General features: G+C 37.3%; 1 protein-coding gene and 1 pseudogene across 1 annotated transcript in view; one reads left to right on the top strand and one right to left on the bottom strand.

Annotated features, from left to right (window-relative positions):
• Positions 1–30: 30 nt before the first annotated feature.
• On the bottom strand, positions 31–5,679 carry LOC107746865 (nitric oxide synthase, inducible-like; annotated as a pseudogene).
• A 161-nt stretch (positions 5,680–5,840) lies between these two features.
• LOC107746864 (rhotekin-like) overlaps positions 5,841–23,626 on the top strand; it is a 74,175-nt gene continuing 56,389 nt past the window's right edge. Inside the window, exon 1 of the mRNA XM_016561194.1 lies at positions 5,841–6,104. Coding sequence (XP_016416680.1) covers positions 5,994–6,104 — 111 coding nt within the window. The 5' untranslated portion in view covers positions 5,841–5,993. The remainder of the gene's footprint in view (positions 6,105–23,626) is intronic.

Here is a 23,626-nt window from a genome sequence, read left to right as displayed (position 1 = left end):
TTCTTTTTATGATGCAGCAGATCCCTGCCATTATGCTCCAAAAATGTCTTCATGGTATCTCTTCTCAACCTGGCAATAAAACAATGATCATGGCATGAGTTCATTGGTCACGTAGCAGTTCATATAAAGACATGAGGATTGAAACACTGTATCTAAATGCATTTTGAGAGCTCACCTTCAACCTCTCCAGATATTCTCCAGCTTCTATGATGGTCATGCCTGTTTTACTTGCCAGGATATCTTGCAAAGTGCAAGCATCATCTAGGGCCATATTCATGCCACCGCAGAAATAGAGATGACCTGCGTTCTTGTGTAGAACCTCTATGGCTTTATCAGATAGCTGCTCCCTCAAGACATCCTGCACATACATCTGCTCCAAACAACACAAGCTTACAGTTATAAACAGAAGACACAAACTGATCCCAGTGTAAATGTGTCTGTATTGACATTGCCCAGAACGCCATCGAGTCTCAACTTCAGTGTTTCTACTTCATACAGATGGTCTGTTTCTGAATCACGACACCCAAATAGTGGTATCATAGGACTAATTTGCAGACCTAAAAATGAGTCAGTTAAGACAAACTATTTAGGACAAAAACGTTGACAATTTAAAAGAGAAACGAACTAAAGGCGGCTCAAATAAAATGTAGGATATTGTGGTAACTGGTTTGGACAGAACCTCACTTTATCTTAAGGCATTATCATAAGCGTTATCAAAAGTGTTTGAACTTTATGAAAACTTTATGAAATTAGTTCGCATAGATTACCTGTCTTTTTCATGTCATGGACACGTTGTTGCCAGAAGCTGCGGAAAGGAGCGATACCACCACTGCCAGCTCCTATCAGAATAACTGGAGTGCTGGGGTCTTCTGGGAGATGGAATCCACCCGAGCTGAAATAGTGAGCAAGTCAAGTTTTCTAAGATATAGAATACAGAAAGCTAAAATGCATTTTAATGAGATTTGCAGTACCGGTGAACGAAGCAGGGAACCATGTGTCCTCTTTTGATGGTGTTAAGCCATGTGCTGCAGGTGCCAAAATGCATTGGGCCCTTTCCACCTGCAATAAAACAGAACAGAACATTATCCTCACATCTGGCTTTTGATTATGAAATTATTTAATGTCTTTGTTATGTCTTTCATACCCTGGGTGTGGTACTCCACCACAGATACAGATGACGGTCCAGTGAGGAGCTGACCGAGTACAGACTGGGCTTCAGGAGAGGAAGCTGGCTGAGAAGGAAGGCTTTAGAGATTTAAATTCTTCGAGCACCTCCAAGAAGGTGGGCCTGTAGAAGTCTTCCCATGTAGAATATTCCTGGAAATCCTATGGAGAGATGGAGGACGGCTGTGAATGCATCGACTGGAAATATGTGTAATTTCGTACAAAATCATAAACAACTGCCCTATTTAAATTCTTATAAAGGACGAATGTAATGCAATTTCCGATGCAAGTGCTTCAAGTCGTTTGCAATCCTCTTCCTGACCCGCAACTGTAGAGAGTTTGCACAGCAGGCTTTGCGAAGGTGGAGTTGTGACATCAAGGAAGCACGTAAGAGCCTGAACCAGCGTGCAAACAGGGATACGTTCATGTGTCTGCCATCTCTTTTCCTCTGAAAGACACCACAGGAAAGAGGCATAAAAATAAGCTTAGATTTTGAGGCCCAACAGAAACACTTCTCAACTATATTTGTAGATAGTTTATTAGAACTGACATTAGTGACCATGGCTAGAGTCTGAAAGGGACTCCAGGTGGAGGCTTTGGTTAACAGGAGCAGCATCTTCAAGATACCATCCACCAGCTCTGGAGAATTCTCTGGAAAAAATCCCCACATGATCTCCAGGGGCAAAATTCAAGGCCTCTGTGTTTCCATCCGTCTTCAGCTCAACCAGGATAGTAGAACGACTGAAAAAACGAATAAATAAGTAAAAACATTTAAAAAAAAAACATTTACAAGTTTGGTAAGTAGTGAAGCTGTAGAATCAAACCTTGACTGAGCGCTCTGCAGTTTCTGCCTTCTTTTCAGCGTCATAGAAAACAGTTTTAGAGTGAAGAGCAGACAGTGCTGTAAAAACAGATTCATGTGTTGAGTTATTAGGGTTTTGATAAGTAGAGGTAGAGATGTACCTGTAATTCGGTCCGGAGTGTAACGGTCATGCTGCACTCTGTATCTCTGTGGATCCCAGTCGTCTGACTGTTGCTCAACAGCTTTCAGCTGTTTTTTAGTGTTAAACTCCTCACATGCATCCTTAAATTAAAAAAACATATGTGTCATTTGTCATAGTATTAGCAGATTGATTTATTTGATTTACTGAATCATAATTTCCAAGCACCGAGGGAAATCTCACCAACCTTAAAAGCAGTGCAAACCCAGGCAGAGAAAGCCTCGTCCTGTCCATTAAGTTCATCTCCCTCTCCTGTGTCAGACGCTTGGCCCCCAGCTCAGCAAGTTTGTCATCCACAGCATGGGCAAAGGCACAGAATTGTGGGTACACACGTGAGCCAAGGCCAAACACACTGTACCTGTAGTGAGAAGAGCAAGTCAGGGCTTCTGCACTACAACAGCATATTTACAGGTGAAGAGTGAAAATCTTTGCAGTTCTAGGCTACACACCTGACAGTGTTTTTCAGTGTTTTCAAGTTGAAAAGCTGCTTCTTGAAGCTCTGAGGAAAAGGAAATATTAATGTAATAGTAATGTACCATGACATGATACATTACATTATGTCATAAAATGATAACATGAACATATTAATGTGTCGATAATGTGTGTAGAATTTGCAAGGAACCAAAATCAATTTTGAATTCCTATGGAAATTATTATTTTTATACACTACTGTTCAAATGTTTGGGGTCAGTTTTTATAATGTAACAAAAAAAATTCTATTTCAAATCAATGTTTTTCTTTTGAACTTCATGTTCATTAAAGAATACTGAAAAGAAGTATCACGGTTTCTACAGAAATATTATGAACTGTTTTCAGCACAGCAATTCTAATATCAGCATATTAGAATTATTTCTGAAGGATCATGTGACACCAAAGACTAGAGTAACGGCAGCTGAAAATTCAGCTTTGTATCACAGTTATTATTTACATTTTAAAATCTATTGAAATAGAAAACAGTTATTTTAAATTGTAATAATAAATATTTTTTATCAAATAAATGCAACCTTGCTGAGCATAAGAGACTTCAAAAATCTTACTGGAAAAAAAGGCCCCAAACTATTGACTTGTAGTGTATTGATTTGATATATTTACATATTATATATAATTATTTGCAATATTATTCCCATACCACTCCATTTCCTGGGCTTTCTCCATTGCCAAAAGTACAAGTGACCACCATCAGAAGGCTTTCTGTCTCAAGCTCACTGAAATCATAGTCCTCCATGCATACCAGCTATATTAGAAAACAAGAATAAATGTTGTTGCTCATATACTGATCTGGTATTATTACAATATTAGAAAAGCATTTTTTAAAGACAGCATTTCTTACCCTGGATTCAAAGGCACGGTTGAGCATGGTGTTCAGTTTTTTGGCAAAGGTCAGTGACTTCCCTGTTTCTGTGGCATAGAGAACAGTGCAGTGCACCCTCTTGGCCACGACTGCTTTGATGAGCGTTTGAGAAAAAAACACCACTCTAAAAAGAAAGAACACAAGTATTTTAATGTAAATGGCATTGGTAGTTGGCATGAATGTAATGCAGTGTTGATTTGTTTGGTGAAGTTGCTGGTCTGTACCTTATGAGTCCTTTGAAGCTGACCTTACATCTCCGAAGTCCTTTCTTCTCATCTTTCCACTTGTGTGTTAACCATGCATCAGCCTTCAAAAACAGCATACATTTACACCACATTTACACTGCTGAAGTCAAAGTTTTCTTTATAAAACACTACCGTTAGGGATTCGTTTGGGATAAAGTTTGATACCTGGTAATAGAAGAAGGGAGAAAGGATGTAGTTGAGCATCTCCTGATGGTACACGGAGGTGAGGGATCCAGACATGGGTGGGACAACCACACCCAATCAGCTGGACAGCCTCCACGCAGACGGACTTCTGTCTCCAAGTGCTGCATGAAGGACTCGCTTGCTGAATGGTGGTCCGTGATGGTGACCTTATTTTTCTGCAGAGCAATGTAACAACATCAAGACCAATAAATATTCGAATGGCTTTATCAACTTTCCAAAATCTATTTTCATGAAAATGATTTCAGAAGCAATAACAGTGAGGCTGCAGCTTCTTGAATCAATAAGCATATCAATATTATGCATATAACAGGACAAAAATGGGAGGACAGTTTACCTGGTAGCTATGAATCACTGCAACACTGATAGCCACAAGTGCCTGGTCTTTCCACAGTGAAGATAGCTTGCGTGTCTCTAAGCCCATTAGCTGGCCAACGTGCTACAAGAAATAAAGCAATAAAAGCAAAACATCAGTATCAAAAGTATCAGGATGTGCTAAGCTATTGTCACGAGACAGTGAAACCGAACTACCTCCAAAATGAATAAATATAACTCTATAAAATTCATGTTACCACAAAAATATGTAGAAAACAAATTTATCCCCGTTCTCTGCAATGACCCAAAACACTTACTCTGGGTGCTCTATTGGGACCTCCAGGATCAGTTCTGGAGGAATATCAAAAACTTCAGGGTCCTCTCCGTTCGCCTGCAGGACCAGTGGAAGCACATCAAAGCGACCATACTTTGGTTTCCATCCCAGCTGAATACACACCTATAGAAATAGTGAAAAATTCCAGAGGAAATTTTAAGACATTGTATAAAACATTGTAAAACAGACATTGTATAAAACATTTTTAAGACATTGTATAAAACAGTGGACATATATTTGTCAGACTCGATGCTTCTATTTTGGTTACCTGTGTAAACTCCACACTCGCTGGGTCCCCGATCACACTTCCATCTTCACCAGGTAGAAATTATCACATCTTTTTTAATGTTAAACACAAGGTGGCAGTATTTGGTGTGATATTGTCACTTCATTCTGAATTTACTTTCTATCTTCATTTTAGTACCATAGTATCATAGTATGCCTTACAACAAAGATTAAGAATCATAAAGGATTATAGGAATTAGAAGAATTCTAGAAGAATTAGAAGAGTAGCCTAAAGTTAGTCAAGACAAAAGATGCTAAATTACCAAAGCTTGACCTGAAAGTTTAAAGCTGTTCTGAAGCTTAAAATCTGAGGATTTTAACAAACTGCCCAGTCAGGCAATACAACAGATTTTGTAGGCTATTTAACCAAATGGGGAATCTTTTCAGGCCTACCTTCACTCGAGTATGTTTTGGGCTAGATACTTGAGTAAAATTCAGACATAATCCATACCTTTACTAAAGTGTAATTTCTTAGTAGGTACTTTTTACATCTGTGGCGACCAAGGTCACCAAACTCTGCCACTCCTCAAACTCTGTTTAATCCAGTCCCCAATTTAGCATGTAACTTTTCTAACTTGAAACGCTCATCGTGTTTGCGTGATTGTGCCATTTTGTCGCGTCAAAGTATCTAGGTAGCGACGTCAGAAATGTAACCTTTTTAATATCCCCACTCTTTTAGGACGAGTTCAACGTTACAATTGTCTGGCCTGCAGTAGCCTACGTGTTTTTGTTGATATACGGCTCATCCGCCAACAGAGGACGCTGTTTTACCTGGCTCATCATCTCGGAAAGTAACTCGGAGCTCATCTGCTCTGGGAATTCAATCACACGCTTTGTCCCAGTAGCCCCTCATGCAGTGAGGACCATCTCCGCTTTGCTGATGCGAGATTAAAGTGGCGAGAGCAGTAGAGTAGTGTACTGTTTGCTATCATCCGTTTTGCTGTTGTAGTTTGTAAGAGAGGAGAGAGTTCATCTGATTTACATGAACGTGACTGTGACAGCGTGGAGCGTCTACAATCCAAACTGCGGCTTGGTCTCAGGTCTGTGAGAATAAACAGCGTTTCTCGGGAGTGAGGGGTCAAGTTAAAAAGTCGCGAATGTTTTGCCGAAATCAGACCGCGAGAGCGACTATCGCACGGGGCTCCGCGCTGGAGATGGAGATCCGCCGTGGAAAGTTCAGACAAAGTGTTTTCATGGAAACCCCGCAGGTAAATGAAGCTCCAGTCATCACTCTGTCCAGAGGCTCGGCTGGACTCTAGTAAATGTGCTAAGTGTAACTTACAGTAAGTAACTTACAGTCGGACGTGTACTCTGTTTTACACTATTATACTATTAATGTTATTTATTTTGGGGTGTTATCTTATATCACTATTTATATTTTTAATTGAGGATATTATACGAAAACGACAGGCAGTGTACGAAGACGTATCTGTTGATTGTGGGCGTGGGCACAGTAGTTTAAATAGGAGATAACGGGACATGTATTTCATACAAACAGAATAAATGACATAATGGTTGAATGACGTGATGTTTTGTATTGTCCGGATTGGTGGTTTATTGTGAGACTTTAAGTCAAAATGTCTAGGTGGTGTAACTGTCCTGAGAGTATAAAAAAGAAAGAAAGTTGAAATTCTCTTGGCATAAGCAGTTTGGCACAGTCTTTTATAGTTATTTATTTAAAAAAACATTTCAGATGATTTCAGATGATAAGACTTGCAGGATGCAACATGCAGGAAGTTATTTTGTACATTTTGAACCCCTGTGACTTGACCCACACTGAGTGTCAAGGTCGTTGAATTAAAAAAATAAATAAATAAATAAAAATAAAAAAATTTTGAAAAGGCATAAGAATGCAAGAATATTAAACAATTAATTTAGTTAATTAATAAAAAAAAACTAAACTCAGTGCTTGGTAGGAAATAATTTCATGTAATCTAGATTACGTAATCAAATGTCCGGATTGGTGGTTTATTGTGAGACTTTAAGTCAAAATGTCTAGGTGGTGTAACTGTCCTGAGAGTATAAAAAAGAAAGAAAGTTGAAATTCTCTTGGCATAAGCAGTTTGGCACAGTCATAGATAGTTATTTATTTAAAAAAACATTTCAGATGATAAGACTTGCAGGATGCAACATGCAGGAAGTTATTTTGTACATTTTGAACCCCTGTGACTTGACCCACACTGAGTGTCAAGGTCGTTGAATTAAAAAATAAAAAAATAAATAAAAATAAAATTTTTTTGAAAAGGCATAAGAATGCAAGAATATTAAACAATTAATTTAGTTAATTAATAAAAAAAAACTAAACTCAGTGCTTGGTAGGAAATAATTTCATGTAATCTAGATTACGTAATCAAAGTAGTCTGATTATATTAGCTGAAATGTGTAATGTAATTATGTTACGAACCACAATTTTTGGCATGTAATTTGGAATCAGTAACGGACTACAATTTGTAAGTAATCTTATCTCATCCAGCACTGCCTATGCTTTCTACCTTGAAAATATTTTAACTTAAAACAATTGATATATATATATATATTTTATAAGAATTAACTTTAGTACTTGATGGTTACACCACTTGACATTTTCAGTCACTAAAACAACATTTTCTTAAAAAATGGTCTAAACTTTTTTTTCATTTTTTTTAAATGTGTGAAACAAACATGAATAGAAAGATTGCATTTCCAAAAACTTTGCACAAATGTTTCAGTATATATTTCTCCTTTCTTATAATTTCTGACATGCTTATTTGTCATTGTCCTCAAGTACACATGATCTTATCAAACACTGCAGTCGATCCCTTGCATTCTTTTAAGGGGAAAGGACTTCATGTCATCTGTATATGATTATCCCAGAGTAGGTTGAGTAAAAAGAACTCTGTCTAACCCCTAATTATTTTTATACGAAGTCTGCTGTGGTGAGATGGAAAGAAGCGTGGTTGGTTCCGAGTGTGGCTGTTGGATGTGTAGAGTCCCATTGGCAGCTCTAAATTCCTTGTATGGCTTGGGTCCATAGTCTTCATTTTGCTTTGGTGACAATATGTTTACGTTTTAGTTGTGCAGGAGGATTTATATCCATGTCAAAAGTTGATTTGACTTTCAGGGATCTTAAATCATGTGCTTATCCTAAATGTACAGGAAAAATCACATGCACTGTGTCACCGCTTTTGGTTCAGTTTTTGTTTATAGTAATGGTTCTCAACTAGGGGACCGGAGCTCTCCAGGACCTTTGGCCTAAAGATGACTTAAAATGATATAAACAATCAAATAAGCTGAAACAACTAAAAATATTTACAAGATATTTCTTATTTTACTCCCTGAACACCTGTTGTTTCCTTTTAAGAACCAGGATTCAAGTCTTGGAAAACCAAGAAAAAATCTTAAAACTTCATGGCCATTTTTATGAATAATATGCATTGTACTAGTTATGGCAAACTCTATTTTATAGTTTAAGATTTGTGAGTAAAAAATATTTTTTTAAATCCTAAGCTCCCAAAACTTCTCCAATCCTTAAATGAAATTATATTTATTTTATTGTCATTCAATAAATCAGTTTTCATTCAAGTATTATAAAGTTTTTTTTATTTTTATTCTTGAACTGCTGTAATCTGAGTTTGCATATCTCTATCACTGATAAGATTTGCCCACTAGTCCATATCAGTATCATTTAGGCACCAAATGCACTTTCTAATTCAGCCCCTCATTCAAGATGCATGTGATTTCACTCAAGTCATTGTGTGCTTTGCTCAAAAGCCTTTAAGACGCCCCAGTTCCCCACTGACATCATATTACCCCCTTTAGACTGGATGAGATGTATTCTACTGTTTGATGTCTTCACCGTGGCTGCTGATTGGAAATCAATATGGCTTAATGAGAATCTTTTAATGAGATTTTCTTACCTTTGCTCGCACACGCAGAGATGGGTGTCTTGATTGAACTTTACAATATCTTGCCCCAGTTTGTGTGTGAAACAGGCTGTGTGTGAAGGCTCAGGTGAAGCAATTATAGCGAGCGGTAGAAAGAAGGAAGATTGCTGGCTCAGTTAAGTAGACTTAAAAGCAGTAATGGAAAACTTGGCTCACAGATCTTGAGTAATGACTTTATTTAATGCTGACGTTAACTTTGCAGTGCACTTTTTTTTAAAATTGCAACTGCAACTGCTGCAAATTGCTACATTTTACTTGGGTTATGCTCTGTCATGCCAGTTGCCATTGAAATCACAGTCGTTTTTAGATTTGCTTAGTTTACATACATTCTTTTGGTTTGCTTACAACATGGTCCATTAAAACCACAGTGTTTGCCTGCTGAGGACTCTGCCACATATAGATTTCCTTGAAGGAAGTTAAAAGTGATGTAGGTTGCACACCACCAGACACACCCTTCCTCCCACAGCGCCTGCTTCTTTCCTAACCGAGTTCTGCTTAATTCACTCTGTACTGGATTCTCCAAGAGAGGATTGCTCAATAGTATTGATGCTGCTGAGACAAATGTACCTCGTACCTAAAGCATTGCTTTCCTTAGACATGTATTGTGTAGGCTACATTTTCCTCCAGCAGGCAAATTTGCTTGTTTGCACAGTCTGAGTTGCTGTTTTTTCCAGACTGTTTCTGTATTTTTTTTATGGTGATGTTTTCTCCATTGATGGGCTCTCCTGTGTATTTGCTTTGAGCACTTGACCATATACTCTGACACTGCTTTATAGGGAAGGACGAATATTTATTGTAGACATACAGTAACATTCAGAAGTTTAGGGTCAGTACATGTTTTACTTTTTTTTTTTAATGAAATGAACACTTTCATTCAGCAAGGACACATTAAACTGATTAAAACGACAGTAAATACATTTACAATATTGCATCACAGAATCCTGAAAAATCTGATTGCAAAATTCTGCTATAATCAGTGAATCTCTGTACATGGCACAATTAATCTCTTATTTACATTGCATCTAAACTCAGGACTGAACAAACATCCCTCTGATTGGCCATTGCTTTCCAGAAATCAACAGATATGTCTGTGATTGGTTACAATGTTCAACACTACAAAAACAGAGTGCAAACACAAACGTACATTGGATTCTGCTGTGAGTTGGTTGCCGCTTACTTTTTACAGTTTGTTGTTTGTTTATTTAGTTATTAAAGTTAAGTTTCTTCCCTGAATCTTGAATTTTGTTACATACAGTACATACATATATATTATCCTTAAATCATCCTGGCGACCCACCTGAGTGTCATGACCCAGGGTTTGAAAACCACTGCATTATAGAATACAAATGATTCTCTGTGCACACTTTCATCTGTAACTGAAGGTTTTTAAGTAATTCCACTCATATATTTGGCTTTCCAAGGACTTGTAAGGTCAGACATTGCACTCATGTGGTGCCTTTGTTTAGAATGAGGCAGCACATGCCATAAGCTAGAGAGGAGCTGATATCTTGAAGAAATGCAAAAACTTCCCCTTCAGCATGTTAGCAGAACCACCAGGCCCCAGAGAACAATGGGGAATCTTTCAACACTGGGGCCCAGACAGGAGCACATGCTTTTGGATTTAAATGAAGGGTTCTCTTGGTCCCTGGCAAAAAGCCCTGTTAAGAGGAACCGGATAGGAGGATAATCGTCCACGCTCTGATGTCATAGGAGCCTCGCTCTATTTGGTTAGTATGCCAGGCACTCTTGAACCTTGAGAGCTGAGAAGAGGTGTATTGAGCTGTGTTTGAATTCTGTATATAAAAGAGAGGGGATGTTTGAGTTTCAGTGACAACAGCTTTTTTTCATTTTCAATGTTGTTGTTTGTTTGTTTTTATCTGCTTTGTTTGTTTTGCTTAGTATTGTTTTTTGGAACCAACCCCAGAACCCAAGAAGCATATTGGCAAAACCCTCTATTAATGAACAACATCCTGTGATTGTGTAGTGCAAGAAATGGTAGAGACCATAAAGAGGAGTGTTGGAAACACTGCATACAAGACATTCCAGTGTAAAAAAAAAAAAAAAAAAGTCAATCCCATTCTTAGGCTTATTTTGCTGCATATCCATATTTCTAGAAACCATACAAGAGAATATATCAATATATTAAAACATATATAAAAAATATATTAAAACAAGTCATGGCTATTTTTTAGTAGTTTACATGGTTTGCATCCACATGCATGCATATACTGTATATGTAGAGTCACATGACAAAGATGCATAATTCGGTAGATTAAAGGGGTGACAGCTAATGTAATAAAAATTACTGTAATAACAGTAAATTATGCATTGTTGCATGCACTTTACCCTAAAACAAACCCTAATCTTAATCCTACAGTAAGTAGATGTTGTTAATTAGTATTACTCAGTGCTTAACTACTGTAACAAGGACACCTTAAAATAAAGTGTAATGAATATTTCTATTTATAGCAAAATACGATATGAACAGGTGACAGAATACACTGTGTTGCAGTTCTTTATAAATGTCATGTGTACAGTAGGCACCAAATACGTTACCACACACTGGATATTGGAAACAGGCACAGTATTTTGCTGACATTGACTTTGCTGATAACACCCTTCAGTATTGGCATGTTTTCGTCCTAAAAATGAATAGAGGCTCAGATGTTCACAACAGCAGAATGTCAAATAGTTCAGGACTCAACCCAGGATCTTGTGTTCAAGGACATCAAGATGTTCAGTCCATTCTTATCTTATCTCACTTGTGCAGCTGACATGGACATTATTCATACAATTGGACTTGTCATGTGATGTTTTTTTTTTTCTTGTTAGACCAATGAAGGCAGGTTGCTAGTATCTCCCGGCTTGCATCATGACCATCAATGTCGGAGATTTCATTTGTTGAATGTGTGTTCTCCTCCTCTCTCTCTTCTTCTTAAGGGGATATTTTATCGCTTTCTGTTGTGTGTGTTTAGTTTAGTTTGTATAGTGGTTTTCACAATACATATTGTTCCAAAGCAGCAATAAGAGAACAATGGTTTGATAACTGTCACGTCTTTAGCTCAAATCAGGCTGGTAAGTTAATGCTCAAGCATGTTCTAGAATAAACCAAAAGGCGGGACACATCTTCATAGTCATTGAAACCATTATTATTTCTCCCATTCATTTTGTCCACTAGTGATCTGTCTCCTCTCACTCTCATTCACTGTCTATGTTTAAAGTTTCAAGACGTGTAACGATGTGAATGTGCACACAATAATGTTCTGTTAATCGATTTAGAATGTTATAATGTTTGTTAACATTAATAATGAAACTTGTCACCTATTAGCAAGACATTTTATTAAACTCTGTCATCCTTTCCAAACATCAACACCCAGTTAAATGTGTATGTTGACTAATGCTGAAATCATTGCTGTATGTTGGTTTTTACTTCAGCAGCTTCTTGCCACTACAGTTAAAAAACTCATTCTGATTGAAATCTTAAAGTTTTTTTTCTATTTCAGTTTAAATTGAAGGGTTAACTTTCCCTGCTTAAAGACCTGGTTTCATTATCTAAACTACTCAGGCATTCCAGAATCCTTAACCTTGCTCTTTTCAGGAGGTTGAGTGTTTGTCTCGTAGCTTGAAGGAAAATCTTCCAGACTGAGAGAGATGAGACAAAGTCGAGGCCCGGACTTTTGTTAATGTCATTAACTGTTTCTAAATCAACTGGCTTCAGCTTAAGGGGATTCATTTCATTCATGGGTAGTACCTGTCTGTCTAGAAAAAAGGACGTGAGTCACACACTGTGTGTCTTTAGCAATAGCATGCCCACACACAGTTCTCAACAAGCACTGTGATTATACTAGTTGTAGTTGCTTGTGTTTGTGTCATAAGAGAGGTAATCTTCAAAGTGGATGGTTTTTCATAAACGGCATCCTCTTAAACGTTCGAGCGTGTGAGAGTGTCAGTGTTTTGGCGAAACTACTTTGAAACTGTGTGATGTAGTTCAGCTGCAGTAAAGCTAAGCTAAACTTTGGAAAAGGTCTTAGTTTGGTACTTAGAACTTTTTTGAACTACAATGAAACTATATAAGATAGTGTCTTTTTAAATTATATTTGCCTAATTTGTTTTTTCAGTCATCTGGCACAAGAAAACAACAGCATTAAACTACAAAATTACTCTAATTTGACTTGAAACAACCCAGTTTATCATATAAAATGTATGTATGTATGTAGATGTAAATGCCGCAAATAGAAATGAATTGAATTGGTGAAATGTTTTTCTTCATGAACCGTTCAAATGAAATGATTCGCTAAACTGAATTGATTTACCAGGTGCTATATATGAATCAGTAAATAATTAAATTGATCAAAAAACTTCAAGACATTTATAATGTTACAAAAGATTTCGGTTTCAAATAAATGATGGCGGCGGCAGCAACTATACTACAGCGAGAATAAAAGTTACGCTTTCTTTCTTTGCGTGAACATTTGGGCGGCTTTATGCAAATCTTCCCACATAGTGATGTAGATATGTGGGGGCGTGTTAGAACGAGCCGTTTTAGGTAGGCGTGGCTAACTCTTAACTTTTATAAAGAATATCTCTTTGGATTTGAGACTTTAGTCTTTGCAACTTTACAGATCTTCTTTATGCACCAAGAGCTTGTAACACTCTAAAGAGAAAGGAAAAAATGAAATCGCATCATATGACCCCTTTAAAACAATTGACAGTTTCAACAATTATATATATTAGCACAACTGTTGTGTCAACATTGATAATAAAAAAGTTTTTTTTGAGCAGCAAATCAGCATAGAATGATTTCTGAAGCATTACGTGACACTGTTATTACTTTGTAATTAAATTACTTTTCAATGGTAACGCTATAGGAAGTCTGATTGTTAATTTAATGATTCACTTTTGTTCAGATGGTTCACATTGAAATATGATTCACAAAGATTTTCTACGAGAGGGCAAGAGGACAGACAGTGAGTTGATTATTCCCTGACACAAAAACAGTGATGCTGCATTTTGTTGGAAGTAGCAGCTTGTTACTGGAAAAACAACAACTTGTTACTGTTTTGAAAACAGCTGAACTACTGTTAATAGTGTTGCTACTTTTATTTGGTTACTCCCAAACATTGGCGAGTGTTCATGGGTCTGTGAATCTAGGAAATGATCCGAGTAAACAGTAAAAATGTAAACAGTTTGAGCGTTTACCCAGTAGACTTGATGGAATCTGCGCTTTCTCCCGTCTTTCTATTCGTCCGTGAAACTCGTTCCCACTATGTGCTGTGAACATGGCATTGTTCACACACAGGCTTGTGCTCTAAAAGTGATGAAGACCACAGCTGACTCACACAGACACTGTTCTGTACGTCATTTCTGGATGTGATCCAAGTCATTACATACCTGTATGCGTAATAGTGTTGCCACAGAGCAACGTTCGGAAACAACACTACACACAAACATCTGTGCGAAACACTCTTGTGAGGCTGCTGTGTAACACGGAGATGTTATATGAACAAACAACTCATGTCAATAATGTGCTATCATGCTGCTCAGTGTGTCTTCAGACACCAAACTGACACCCGTGAACTTCTGACCGTTCACTCACAATGCCCTCAGTGGCTAAAAATAGCATTAATCCTCATATTCCCCACGCTGATCTGTTGAGTTTTAATGCTGTCTGTACTCCTAAGCCAATATTTGAGTATTTTTATTCCACAATGACAAGATTAAAATGTCTTATGTTTTGTAACATAGTTTTTTAGACCTCTCTTAGGTAATCTGCCTTCAGTCAGCCGCTGCCGTTGACCAGGGTCATTTCTAGGCTAGACTGTGATAGTGAGAGTTAATCTTAATTTATTCCTAGCCTAATCACATTAAAGCGGAGTCAGCAGGGGGTTGGTGTGTGTGGCCACACTTTAAGAATGTCTGGTATTTGTTAACATCTATTAACTATAGCGTTGTGTACCAGCGCTGTGTTCGTAGGCCACTGTCACATCTCTGTGAGGATGACACTCTGAGGCACATACAGATACTTTGCTTGTGTTTTTACTCATTTGGTTACTTTGGATAAAGCATCTTCTTTGCGAATAAATGTAAATATGGAGGTATTTACTGATAAATGCCATGAAAAATTATCAAAACACTTCTCTTGTTTTGTGCATAGTTTAAAAGATTGTTTACATTTTTATTTTATTACTATTATTTTTTTGGATGAACGTACCTAGTTAGAAGAATGGTGCACATTTTTTATGTTATTTTATTTTAATTGGATTGATTTTGTTTATATTTACTGTTTAATTTATGAGTTTGAAAGCCTCTCATGTTCAATAAGGCTGCATTCATTTGTAATATTGTGAAAAGATTATTACAGTTTAAAATAGCTTATCTCTATTTTAATATATACTTTAAAACATAATTTATTTATGCGATGTTAAAGCTGAACTGCAGTCATTACTCCAGTCTTCAGTGTCACATGAACCTTCATGATCCCAAATCATTCTAATATACTGATTTGGTGCTCGAAACATTTCTTGTTATTATCAATGTTGATAACAGTTGGGACGCTTGATATTTTCATGGTAATTCTGGTCTATTTCTATTGTTCTATGACTGTAGTAAGGCCTAGAGCCGTAAAATCCAACATAAGAAAGCATGGCATGGGCTAATAGGAAGAAACTCAACCTCTTCTGGTACATCTTCTAAAAAGTTACTTTGGTAAAATAAAAAATACATAGATTTACCTTAATCTCATTGTCATCTTTAGAGTATTTTTATCCATGTCATTAACACACTTCTTGGTGTATTTTGAGAACTCCCTCTCGTGGGCTGCTAAATGCTCTCTTAAGAGCACTACATTTACTCTGATAATAAGATGATGGTGTGCCAGAACAATTGCATCACAGTGCCGTTAGATCAGCTTAGCTTGCTGTTAGGTTAATTGTTTCAGAAAGACATGATGTTCCCTTATTATTCACGGTTGTGTGGGAGTCTTTGTGATGATGTCAGAGGAAGTTGAATTACGTAATGAACAGTCCAAAGTGTGAGACCTAAGTGTGAATTTACTTTACTCATCCAGTTGACTCATCTCGGATGGTCTGTTTCTTTCTGTGTCAGTGCGAGAGATCTGACTACTAGACCATTAACCCAAGGCCATGTATCTCTAAACCTCTAGGGCTTGATGATTGATGAGAAACCAAAAACCTGGAAGCTGCTTTGCCTTTACAGGTGTTCAGATTGAACTATGTTAAGACTACGTGCCATTACGATACAATGTCTTACATCCTAGGTATTCTAATGTTTTTATGTTTTCACTCCCCTTTCTTTCTATTATTATATAATGTTAAATATGAGATAGCACAACGTGCAAAGAAGATGGTTGTATACTAATAATAAAGCATCTGCAGGTAACACAAATAAATATTGTGTGTTCAATCCCAAAACTGTTTTCAAACAACCCCCAGAATTGTTTGTATGTGTATATATAAGCATCTTCTGGATGGCAGCTATAGCCTGAATCTTATTCAAAGTGACATAAACATAGAGTAGCTGTAATGTCTTGGTTGTCTGCTACTGTTTCAAAAGTGTACTGTTCTGAGTTTAGAATGATGTTTCCACATGCGACTGTCATGTGTCTGAAACTTTTCTCTCCTGGACAGCTGCTTTTTCCCTCACTGGAAAGAAAACCTAACAAAACAGAAATATAAAAACACTGGCGCCCTGTTTGCCGTTCTGGCCTGGCCTTATATGGCTTTATTTGACCTTTTATTGCTGTGGTTTGTTGCTGATTTGGTTAGCTTATGCATTAGGCAATGAAGCTTAGACATATTAAGTTTTGCTGTATTTAAGTTTAGCCAGTCTGCTGAATAATGTTTTAAGAATTGTCCAATAGGGGGAGACGTTGATCTTTTTTGAGGACATTTAAAGTCAATGGCTTACCAGCTCTAAGCATCAACACATTGATTCTTCTCTTTGACATGCTGTACTTCAATCGTACTATTAATGGGGACTAATGAATAGTGTTACAAGCCCTCTTGGGTTTTTTTTCCAGTTGATATTGATGTGTGTGGTCTAATTGAAAATCTGCAATAAATAAATGTTAATTAATCCATGAGAGTGGTGTTTAAATGGAGTCTGTGAATCAAATCATTTTTAAAAAGTATTTAATGAGTTTTCTGTATAGCATGTGGAATATTGATTTATGTTGTGTGTGTTTGTATGAGAGAGAGGAGGTTGATTTGTAGGCAGTGGAGGGGTCCTGGGACGGTGGCCAGATCACACCGGCTGCAGCTGACTTTAGAAATGAAACATCTCCAGGGAGCTGATGAGCTTTAGAGAAACTCACTGCCAGTGGACATGTGGAGCATGTTAGCACGGTGACACTGGCAGCAGCCTCAGAGAAGACAGGAGGTTCAGGAGACCCCAAAGGACCTAAACTTTTATAGAAAGCTGGGTTTAAGAATCGGTTCTTTGCTTCTTTTTGGAGAAAAGTCTCAATGTAGTGACAATCAGGCAGTGACTCCATTATGCTGATTTGCTTTTGTTTTTGTTTTGTTAAGCTTTTTTGTTTTGTTTGTTTTTTGTTTGGTTTGATTATGTTTTGTTTTGTTGTTTGGTTTGGTTTGTTTTGTTGATTGTTTTGTTTTATTTTTGTTTGTTTTTATAAGAAATGTGAGAACGTCAACTGCTTGTTGTGACTTGGTACTGGGGATTAGAGCTGTATAAATGTAACAGTGTATGAAAGGTTGTGGTATGTTGTGTGTAGTCTTGCCTAAAGACATTTAGCATGATAGGACAGAATTTGCTAATTTTATTAAACTAATTTTCATAAAATTGTCCTTGATGTTTCATTGTGTGTGGGATCAGCCATCTGCTGGCCCTTGATCTAACTGATATTTACATCCAGTAGAGCAAATAAATAAAGTGCAGTAGAGGTATGTATGAGAGAATGCAAGAACACAGGAAAGATCAAATCAGTCAGATAAATTTGTGTATCTTTCTGAACTAGTCTGTTTAATTAGTTTCATAGCATCTAATTAAACCGACACCATTATTCTTCTAAAATCTTGTGTGTGTGTGTGTTTACAGTGCCTGGGCCTCTTCTTTCTGTTTCTTGTGGGTTATACTGTGTGTTTGAGATGGGGCTGTGTAGCAGCTGAGGCTCTTTGTAGTGGTTAGCAGCCCTTGTTAGAGGCCTTGCCCTTCCCTCTGTTTGTTTCACAGATGTGCCCTGATTGAACTTAAACCCAAATGAATTAAAAACACAACACGAGCTACACTTGGAATTAGCTGGTGTCTTTTTCACTTATCTTTTAAAGGGTGTAAAAACTCACTGAGCTTAGAGAGGTGCTTCAGAAAATAACTCTACACAATTAAAACATAAATTTAGCTATGTGTTGTTTTAAAAAAGAGCCTTTTCCTCCTGTCACAGTACTTCCTTTCCTTAGATTGAAGTGTAAAGCAAACCTGAAGTGTTGTGGTAACTTCAGTATGGTATTTCCTTACTCCACCCAGTCAAATTCCTCCTGCTTGCCACCTAAGGAGCTCTTACTTTATCACACCGGCCACCCAAACAAGAAGCCGTTTCTGTTCTTCTATGCTTGATTGGGAAAAGGGAAATATCCCTATGTACTTCAGTACATCCGATGAGGAACAAAGGACTGTCAGAGGTTCCTTTTCACCTCACATCTTGTTTGTAATGATGGGTTCATACATCATGGGTGCATCAACCCATCCTGACTTAAAACATGTGAATGTCCTGTTATGTAACTCAGTTAGCATAGAAAAATTCTGAGGGATTAGTATTAGCAGCATAACTGGAGAAAAAACAGGGAATGGTGGTGGCTGTTACACAAACCACTTGTCAAAGGTCCAAAAGCTTTCATTCAACTATTGTAAATGCCATCAAAAACATTTTGTGTTTGCTTCTTTTCATGGCCACATCTTCTAGACAATTTTCTATGGTGGCTTTTTCTCATTATCACTGTATAATAGCTCAATTGCTTCTTCAGTACAGAAATGTAATGTAAGTGTGAGCAACGTAAGCGAGTGCAGAGACCACCTTTCACACACTTTTATTTGTGTAATAGCTCTTTCGAATTGTTGTTTGCCCTCAAGGTTGACATCCAGTTTTCTAAGCCTTATAATTGTGATCATTGTGTGCTCATTCTGCATCTCATAGCCCTTGTTAGTTAGAAATAATGCTTTATTCTTACGGGACAGTTTTTTTTTTTAAGTGCACACACACAGCAGTGAACACACACCCGGAGCAGTGGGCAGCCAATGCTGCGGCACCCGGGGAGCAGTTGGGGGTTCGGTGCCTTGCTCAAGGGTCTCACCTCAATCGTGGTTTTGAAGGTGGAGAGAGCGCCTCCACCGACAATTCCTGCCGGACCTGAGACTCGAACCCGCAACCACTTGTTACATATAACACATTGCGAGTCGTTTAGTTCCCTACTTTTCTATGTGCACAATTCTACAGTCCTTAAAAGAAGAATGCAAAAACTTTCATGCACATATGGTAGATTGAGTTTCACAAAGTCAAGACCCCTGTGTCTACCTTGTTTTCACAAACACTGAGTATCACTCCCTTGGAGCCCACATTTTGCTGTCTATTTTTTCTTTCTGTCTTGGGAGACTTAAGCAAAATAATGAATCACATCTCTGTGTTTCCCATTGCGTGCGTGTCCATGTATCAGTCAAAAGAGACTATGGAGTGAGAAGATTTGTAAGTTATGGTGCATCAGAGATAATCTGAATATGCATGATCCATTATTGTGTGACTTATTATTATTAAAATTGTCTGATATTCTTAATTGCCAGTAGAAACCCATCTGATGAATATTTGTTGGTGTAGCTTAGGAAGCATATTTTGATGGGCATGTTCTGCTTTAATCATGTTGCCACTACAGACCACTCTCTTTCTGTGAGTCAATAACATTGTGGTTTGGCGTGCATCAGAGAAGCTGATTATGAATGTAATATGAAGAAACTGAATGGGCTGTTAATACAAATTCAATAGGATAAGATATGTTTATTTTATAGTCTGAAGGGCTATTAGATAACATTTATGGAATTTCATTAAATAAACCGTATTTTCCCTTCAAAGTTTACAAAGATCCAAAGAGAAAGAATGAAAGAAAAAGAATGTAATTGAAAATATAGACCTGTAGACCACAAAAAGTCTATAAATGCACGTTCTGTTTGCTCTGATTCATTGATTTTACTACTCACTGCAGTGAGAGGACTCTTTTGAGTACTCTGAAATTGAACTGTGGCATTTTAAATAATTCAGTATATATTAAAGATTGATACCCTGCTAACATGCATAAGCCACTTTATGAAATATATATTTCAGTATAGTGATTCTCTGTAGAAAATAAAATGTGTCTAGTCCAATAAATGTATTACCTGACAGGTGAAATGGTCGATACAACACCGCTTGGCAATCAAGATGACGAATTGTCTTGGATTTATGAAGCTGGATGCCATCATTATGTGGAAAGTATTAGGCAGACTGCAGTTACTTAGACAAAGCACTGCTCTCATTGTAGAGAGGACAGATGGACTCTTTGTTTTCTATAGTTAATGTTCTTATACTCAGCATGCAGACACTATTCCTGAAACAGTCAACAACAAAAAAAGAGAACCAACAAGAATAACCATTTAATAAAAGAAAAGAAAAAGAAATATAGCTCAGAATTAAATTAAAAATTAATTCAAAACAATTGGGCAAAAAATTATTTAAAAAAAATGTGTTTTTGGGTTTGTATTCATTGTGTTGTAACAGGTCCAATATGATGTTCTAAATAGTCATGGGGGTCAAAACCTTATAGAATTGCGCAAATGCTTAAAAACATTTAGATTTTTTAACTGCTTTAAGCTTTAGAAAATCTTGATTGTCAACCTCGAGATCGCTTTATGAGCTTTTTTTTCTTTAGCTATGATATTTGCATTTTTTTTCAACCGTCTTTTCACAGTTTGATTTGTGTGATATTTGCCGTTTTCCATCAATACATAGTAAACTTAAAATAAAAAATAAATATACATAAACTGCCAAAGTTAACCATGCAACCCTAAATTAGCGGTCACTTAGCTACTAACTAGTGATAATGCTGTAGCGGCTAGCTAATATTTTGTAGTCTATTATAAATTCCCATGAAAATCCCATAAATTAATAATAACAACAACAGTTAGTTTTTTTTTTCTTCTTAAATTTACTTCTGTAACAGTATTGAATCACCAATCCTCATCCTGTCTTATGTGAATAATTATTATGCTTTTGCTATTGCAAGAATTGATTTTCAAATGTTCATTTGTTTATGAAGGGCGTGTAGTTTGTGTCGCGCCGGTAGTTGTGCTGTAGTGTAGGCTAGTCGTGTTGTGAGCCGAATGGTGAATGAAGGCAGTACAGTCAGTCCACGCGCACTGTGTGATGCTCTTTTGTGGGAAAGTCCTAGAGCACACAGACACACTCACATCAGTACAGAGGGACTCAATGAAGTAAACTGCGTGTAAATGACCAGTTATACAGACGGGATAACAAGAACATGATTTGAGGGTGTTAGGAAAGTCGTTTTGCTTTTCATGTAGTAGAGAGCGTTCATTTAGGCTACTGGATTCAGTGGCTATTGTTGTGAAGAGAGATAGACGTGCGGACGCGCCGAGCGTTTTACTCCTCTGCCTTTCTTTTTTTTGTTGTCTTCAGTTATATTTGCTGTCATACCCATGACTCCTCCTGAACTGTTGTTTCCGGACACATGGAACTGGTCTGCGATGTGAAAACTGATTTGCTTGGATACGCCGTGGATTGAATTTGGATGCGTTTTGAAGTCTGGATCGTGTGATTCATATACTCGCCATTTACTTCTTCCAAAAATGTTTCTCAACTCTCAAGACAGATTAACGGTTTGAAGAGCAGTGGGAGTCTGAACTTTAAATCGGGAACGAATATCACTCTTGAATGATGCCCATTGACAGACTCGCAGACATGGAGGAGAAACTTCGTATTTTGGAGGATCTCAATATGATATACATTCGTCAGATTGCCCAGAGTCTAAAGGTAAAGGTATTCTCATTACCTGACTTGATCTTTTTGCCTTTTTTGAATTACTTTAAAATGCTTTTGTACATCTGAAGTAGGCTAGTTCTGAATTATGTTATTAGTCTTTTTAGTTAAACAATCAAATGATAATAAAATACAAAATTATACAAACTGTGTCTATAGCACACTTAAAATAAATGCTTTACATAACTAAAAATCTTAGTTTGGTCTAAAGTCAAGTTTTAAAAGCCCACAGGTGAAGATCAAATAAATACATTTTGTAATGAGGTGTGAGGGATCTCTTATGTTGTCTTGCTCAGCCAGTTTTCCAGTGTGGTTAGGTTGTGTCTAAACTCTGTGAGAGTGCTTGTCCATTATACAGCTGCTCTTACAATGCTGTTGATGTACAATGTCTTTGATTGTTTGTGTCAGTTTGGTGTGTTTCGTCTTGCCAGTAAATGCTTAATACAGAGAAGCAGCAGCACTATTTCTCCAGTGGTCCTGATCTGCAGCTGCAGCCACACAAGACAAAGTCTTATTCGATGAATGTGTGTTGTTGGACGTTCGTGCCTGGTTTGTGATTTCTTTGGTATTCTGTGCCTACACTCATTAGCACCAGTAAGAAAAATAAAATTTAATGTTTACAAGCTCTTTTGCAAAATGGACTTCATTTGGCTAGCCTTATCTTTGGAAACAATTGCACACTTGGTGATATTAATGGTGTGAATATACTACTTATTTTCTAGTCAAGCTACCAGAAGTGTGGAAACAAACCCCCTTTATTGCTTCAAGACATTAGAGTTTTATGGCACATACCCTTCATCCTGATTTACTAAGTAGATGGATCATGGTGTAAATTTTTTATTTAATACTACTAGAAAGCAGGTGGCACATGATAAACTATATGATAAATATCAAGGTACGTATCAAATGCCATACTTTTTTTTTTAAACCTCCTTTGGTTATGAAATAAAGTAGGCGTCCTTTTGTCCTGCAGCTGTTGTGTGTTAGCAACGCTCAGTATCTCACTGAATGACATGCTGAACACTGCCTCAGCCCCCGAGCTCTGGGGTTTGGTGTGGTGTGGTGTGGGGGACCAAAATGTGCTCTTCTCCTAACCCATGCTGAGATCACACCTCGCTCCTTCAGTGTGCCTGTTCTCCTCACCAAGTAGCCCGATTATGTGCTCCGTAATCCTGCAATGTGACTTGAAATGTGTAGCCAGTGATAATGAAAGGACATGGAGGCGCCTTCTTTGAGCTGAAGGACATCTTCATAAATTCCTGGAGCATTTAAATAATTCATGGTCATGCATCTCAAAGTTGGCAGTCTTGAGTTCTCAGAAGTCAATTAGCTTCAAGCCTGTGTCAGTTTGAAAGAGTCTGGATGTTTAAATTTAATCATCCATGTGATCTTCATGTGAAAAATTAACTCTTTGTATGATCTAGCAAGATCATGTTCACTGCAACCCTAGTAGAATTTGTTTCCTGTAGACAGGTTGGATTCCTTCTAACTAATCTTAATTAGGGTTGGAGAACTTGTCATGATGACAGTAATCATTGATCATGAAAACACAATAATTGCATGTTTTTTGTTAAAATATATTTTAGCATAAAAAATGTTTAAAGGGGTCGGTCATATGATGTGATTTAAATTTTTCCTTTCTCTGCCTAGAGCTGATCTGTGCTGGTCGCTGAGGAAAAACATCAACTTTGCGCTGTCAATCACCGGATCGGCTTTCACCGTGGATGAAGCAGAGTCCAGCCCGGGGTCGTCA

The sequence above is a fragment of the Sinocyclocheilus rhinocerous genome, unplaced genomic scaffold (genome assembly GCF_001515625.1).
Source record: "Sinocyclocheilus rhinocerous isolate Xijiao unplaced genomic scaffold, SAMN03320098_v1.1 scaffold468, whole genome shotgun sequence".
In the NCBI taxonomy this organism is placed as follows: domain Eukaryota; kingdom Metazoa; phylum Chordata; class Actinopteri; order Cypriniformes; family Cyprinidae; genus Sinocyclocheilus; species Sinocyclocheilus rhinocerous.
This window is presented reverse-complemented; position numbering and strand designations above follow the sequence as displayed.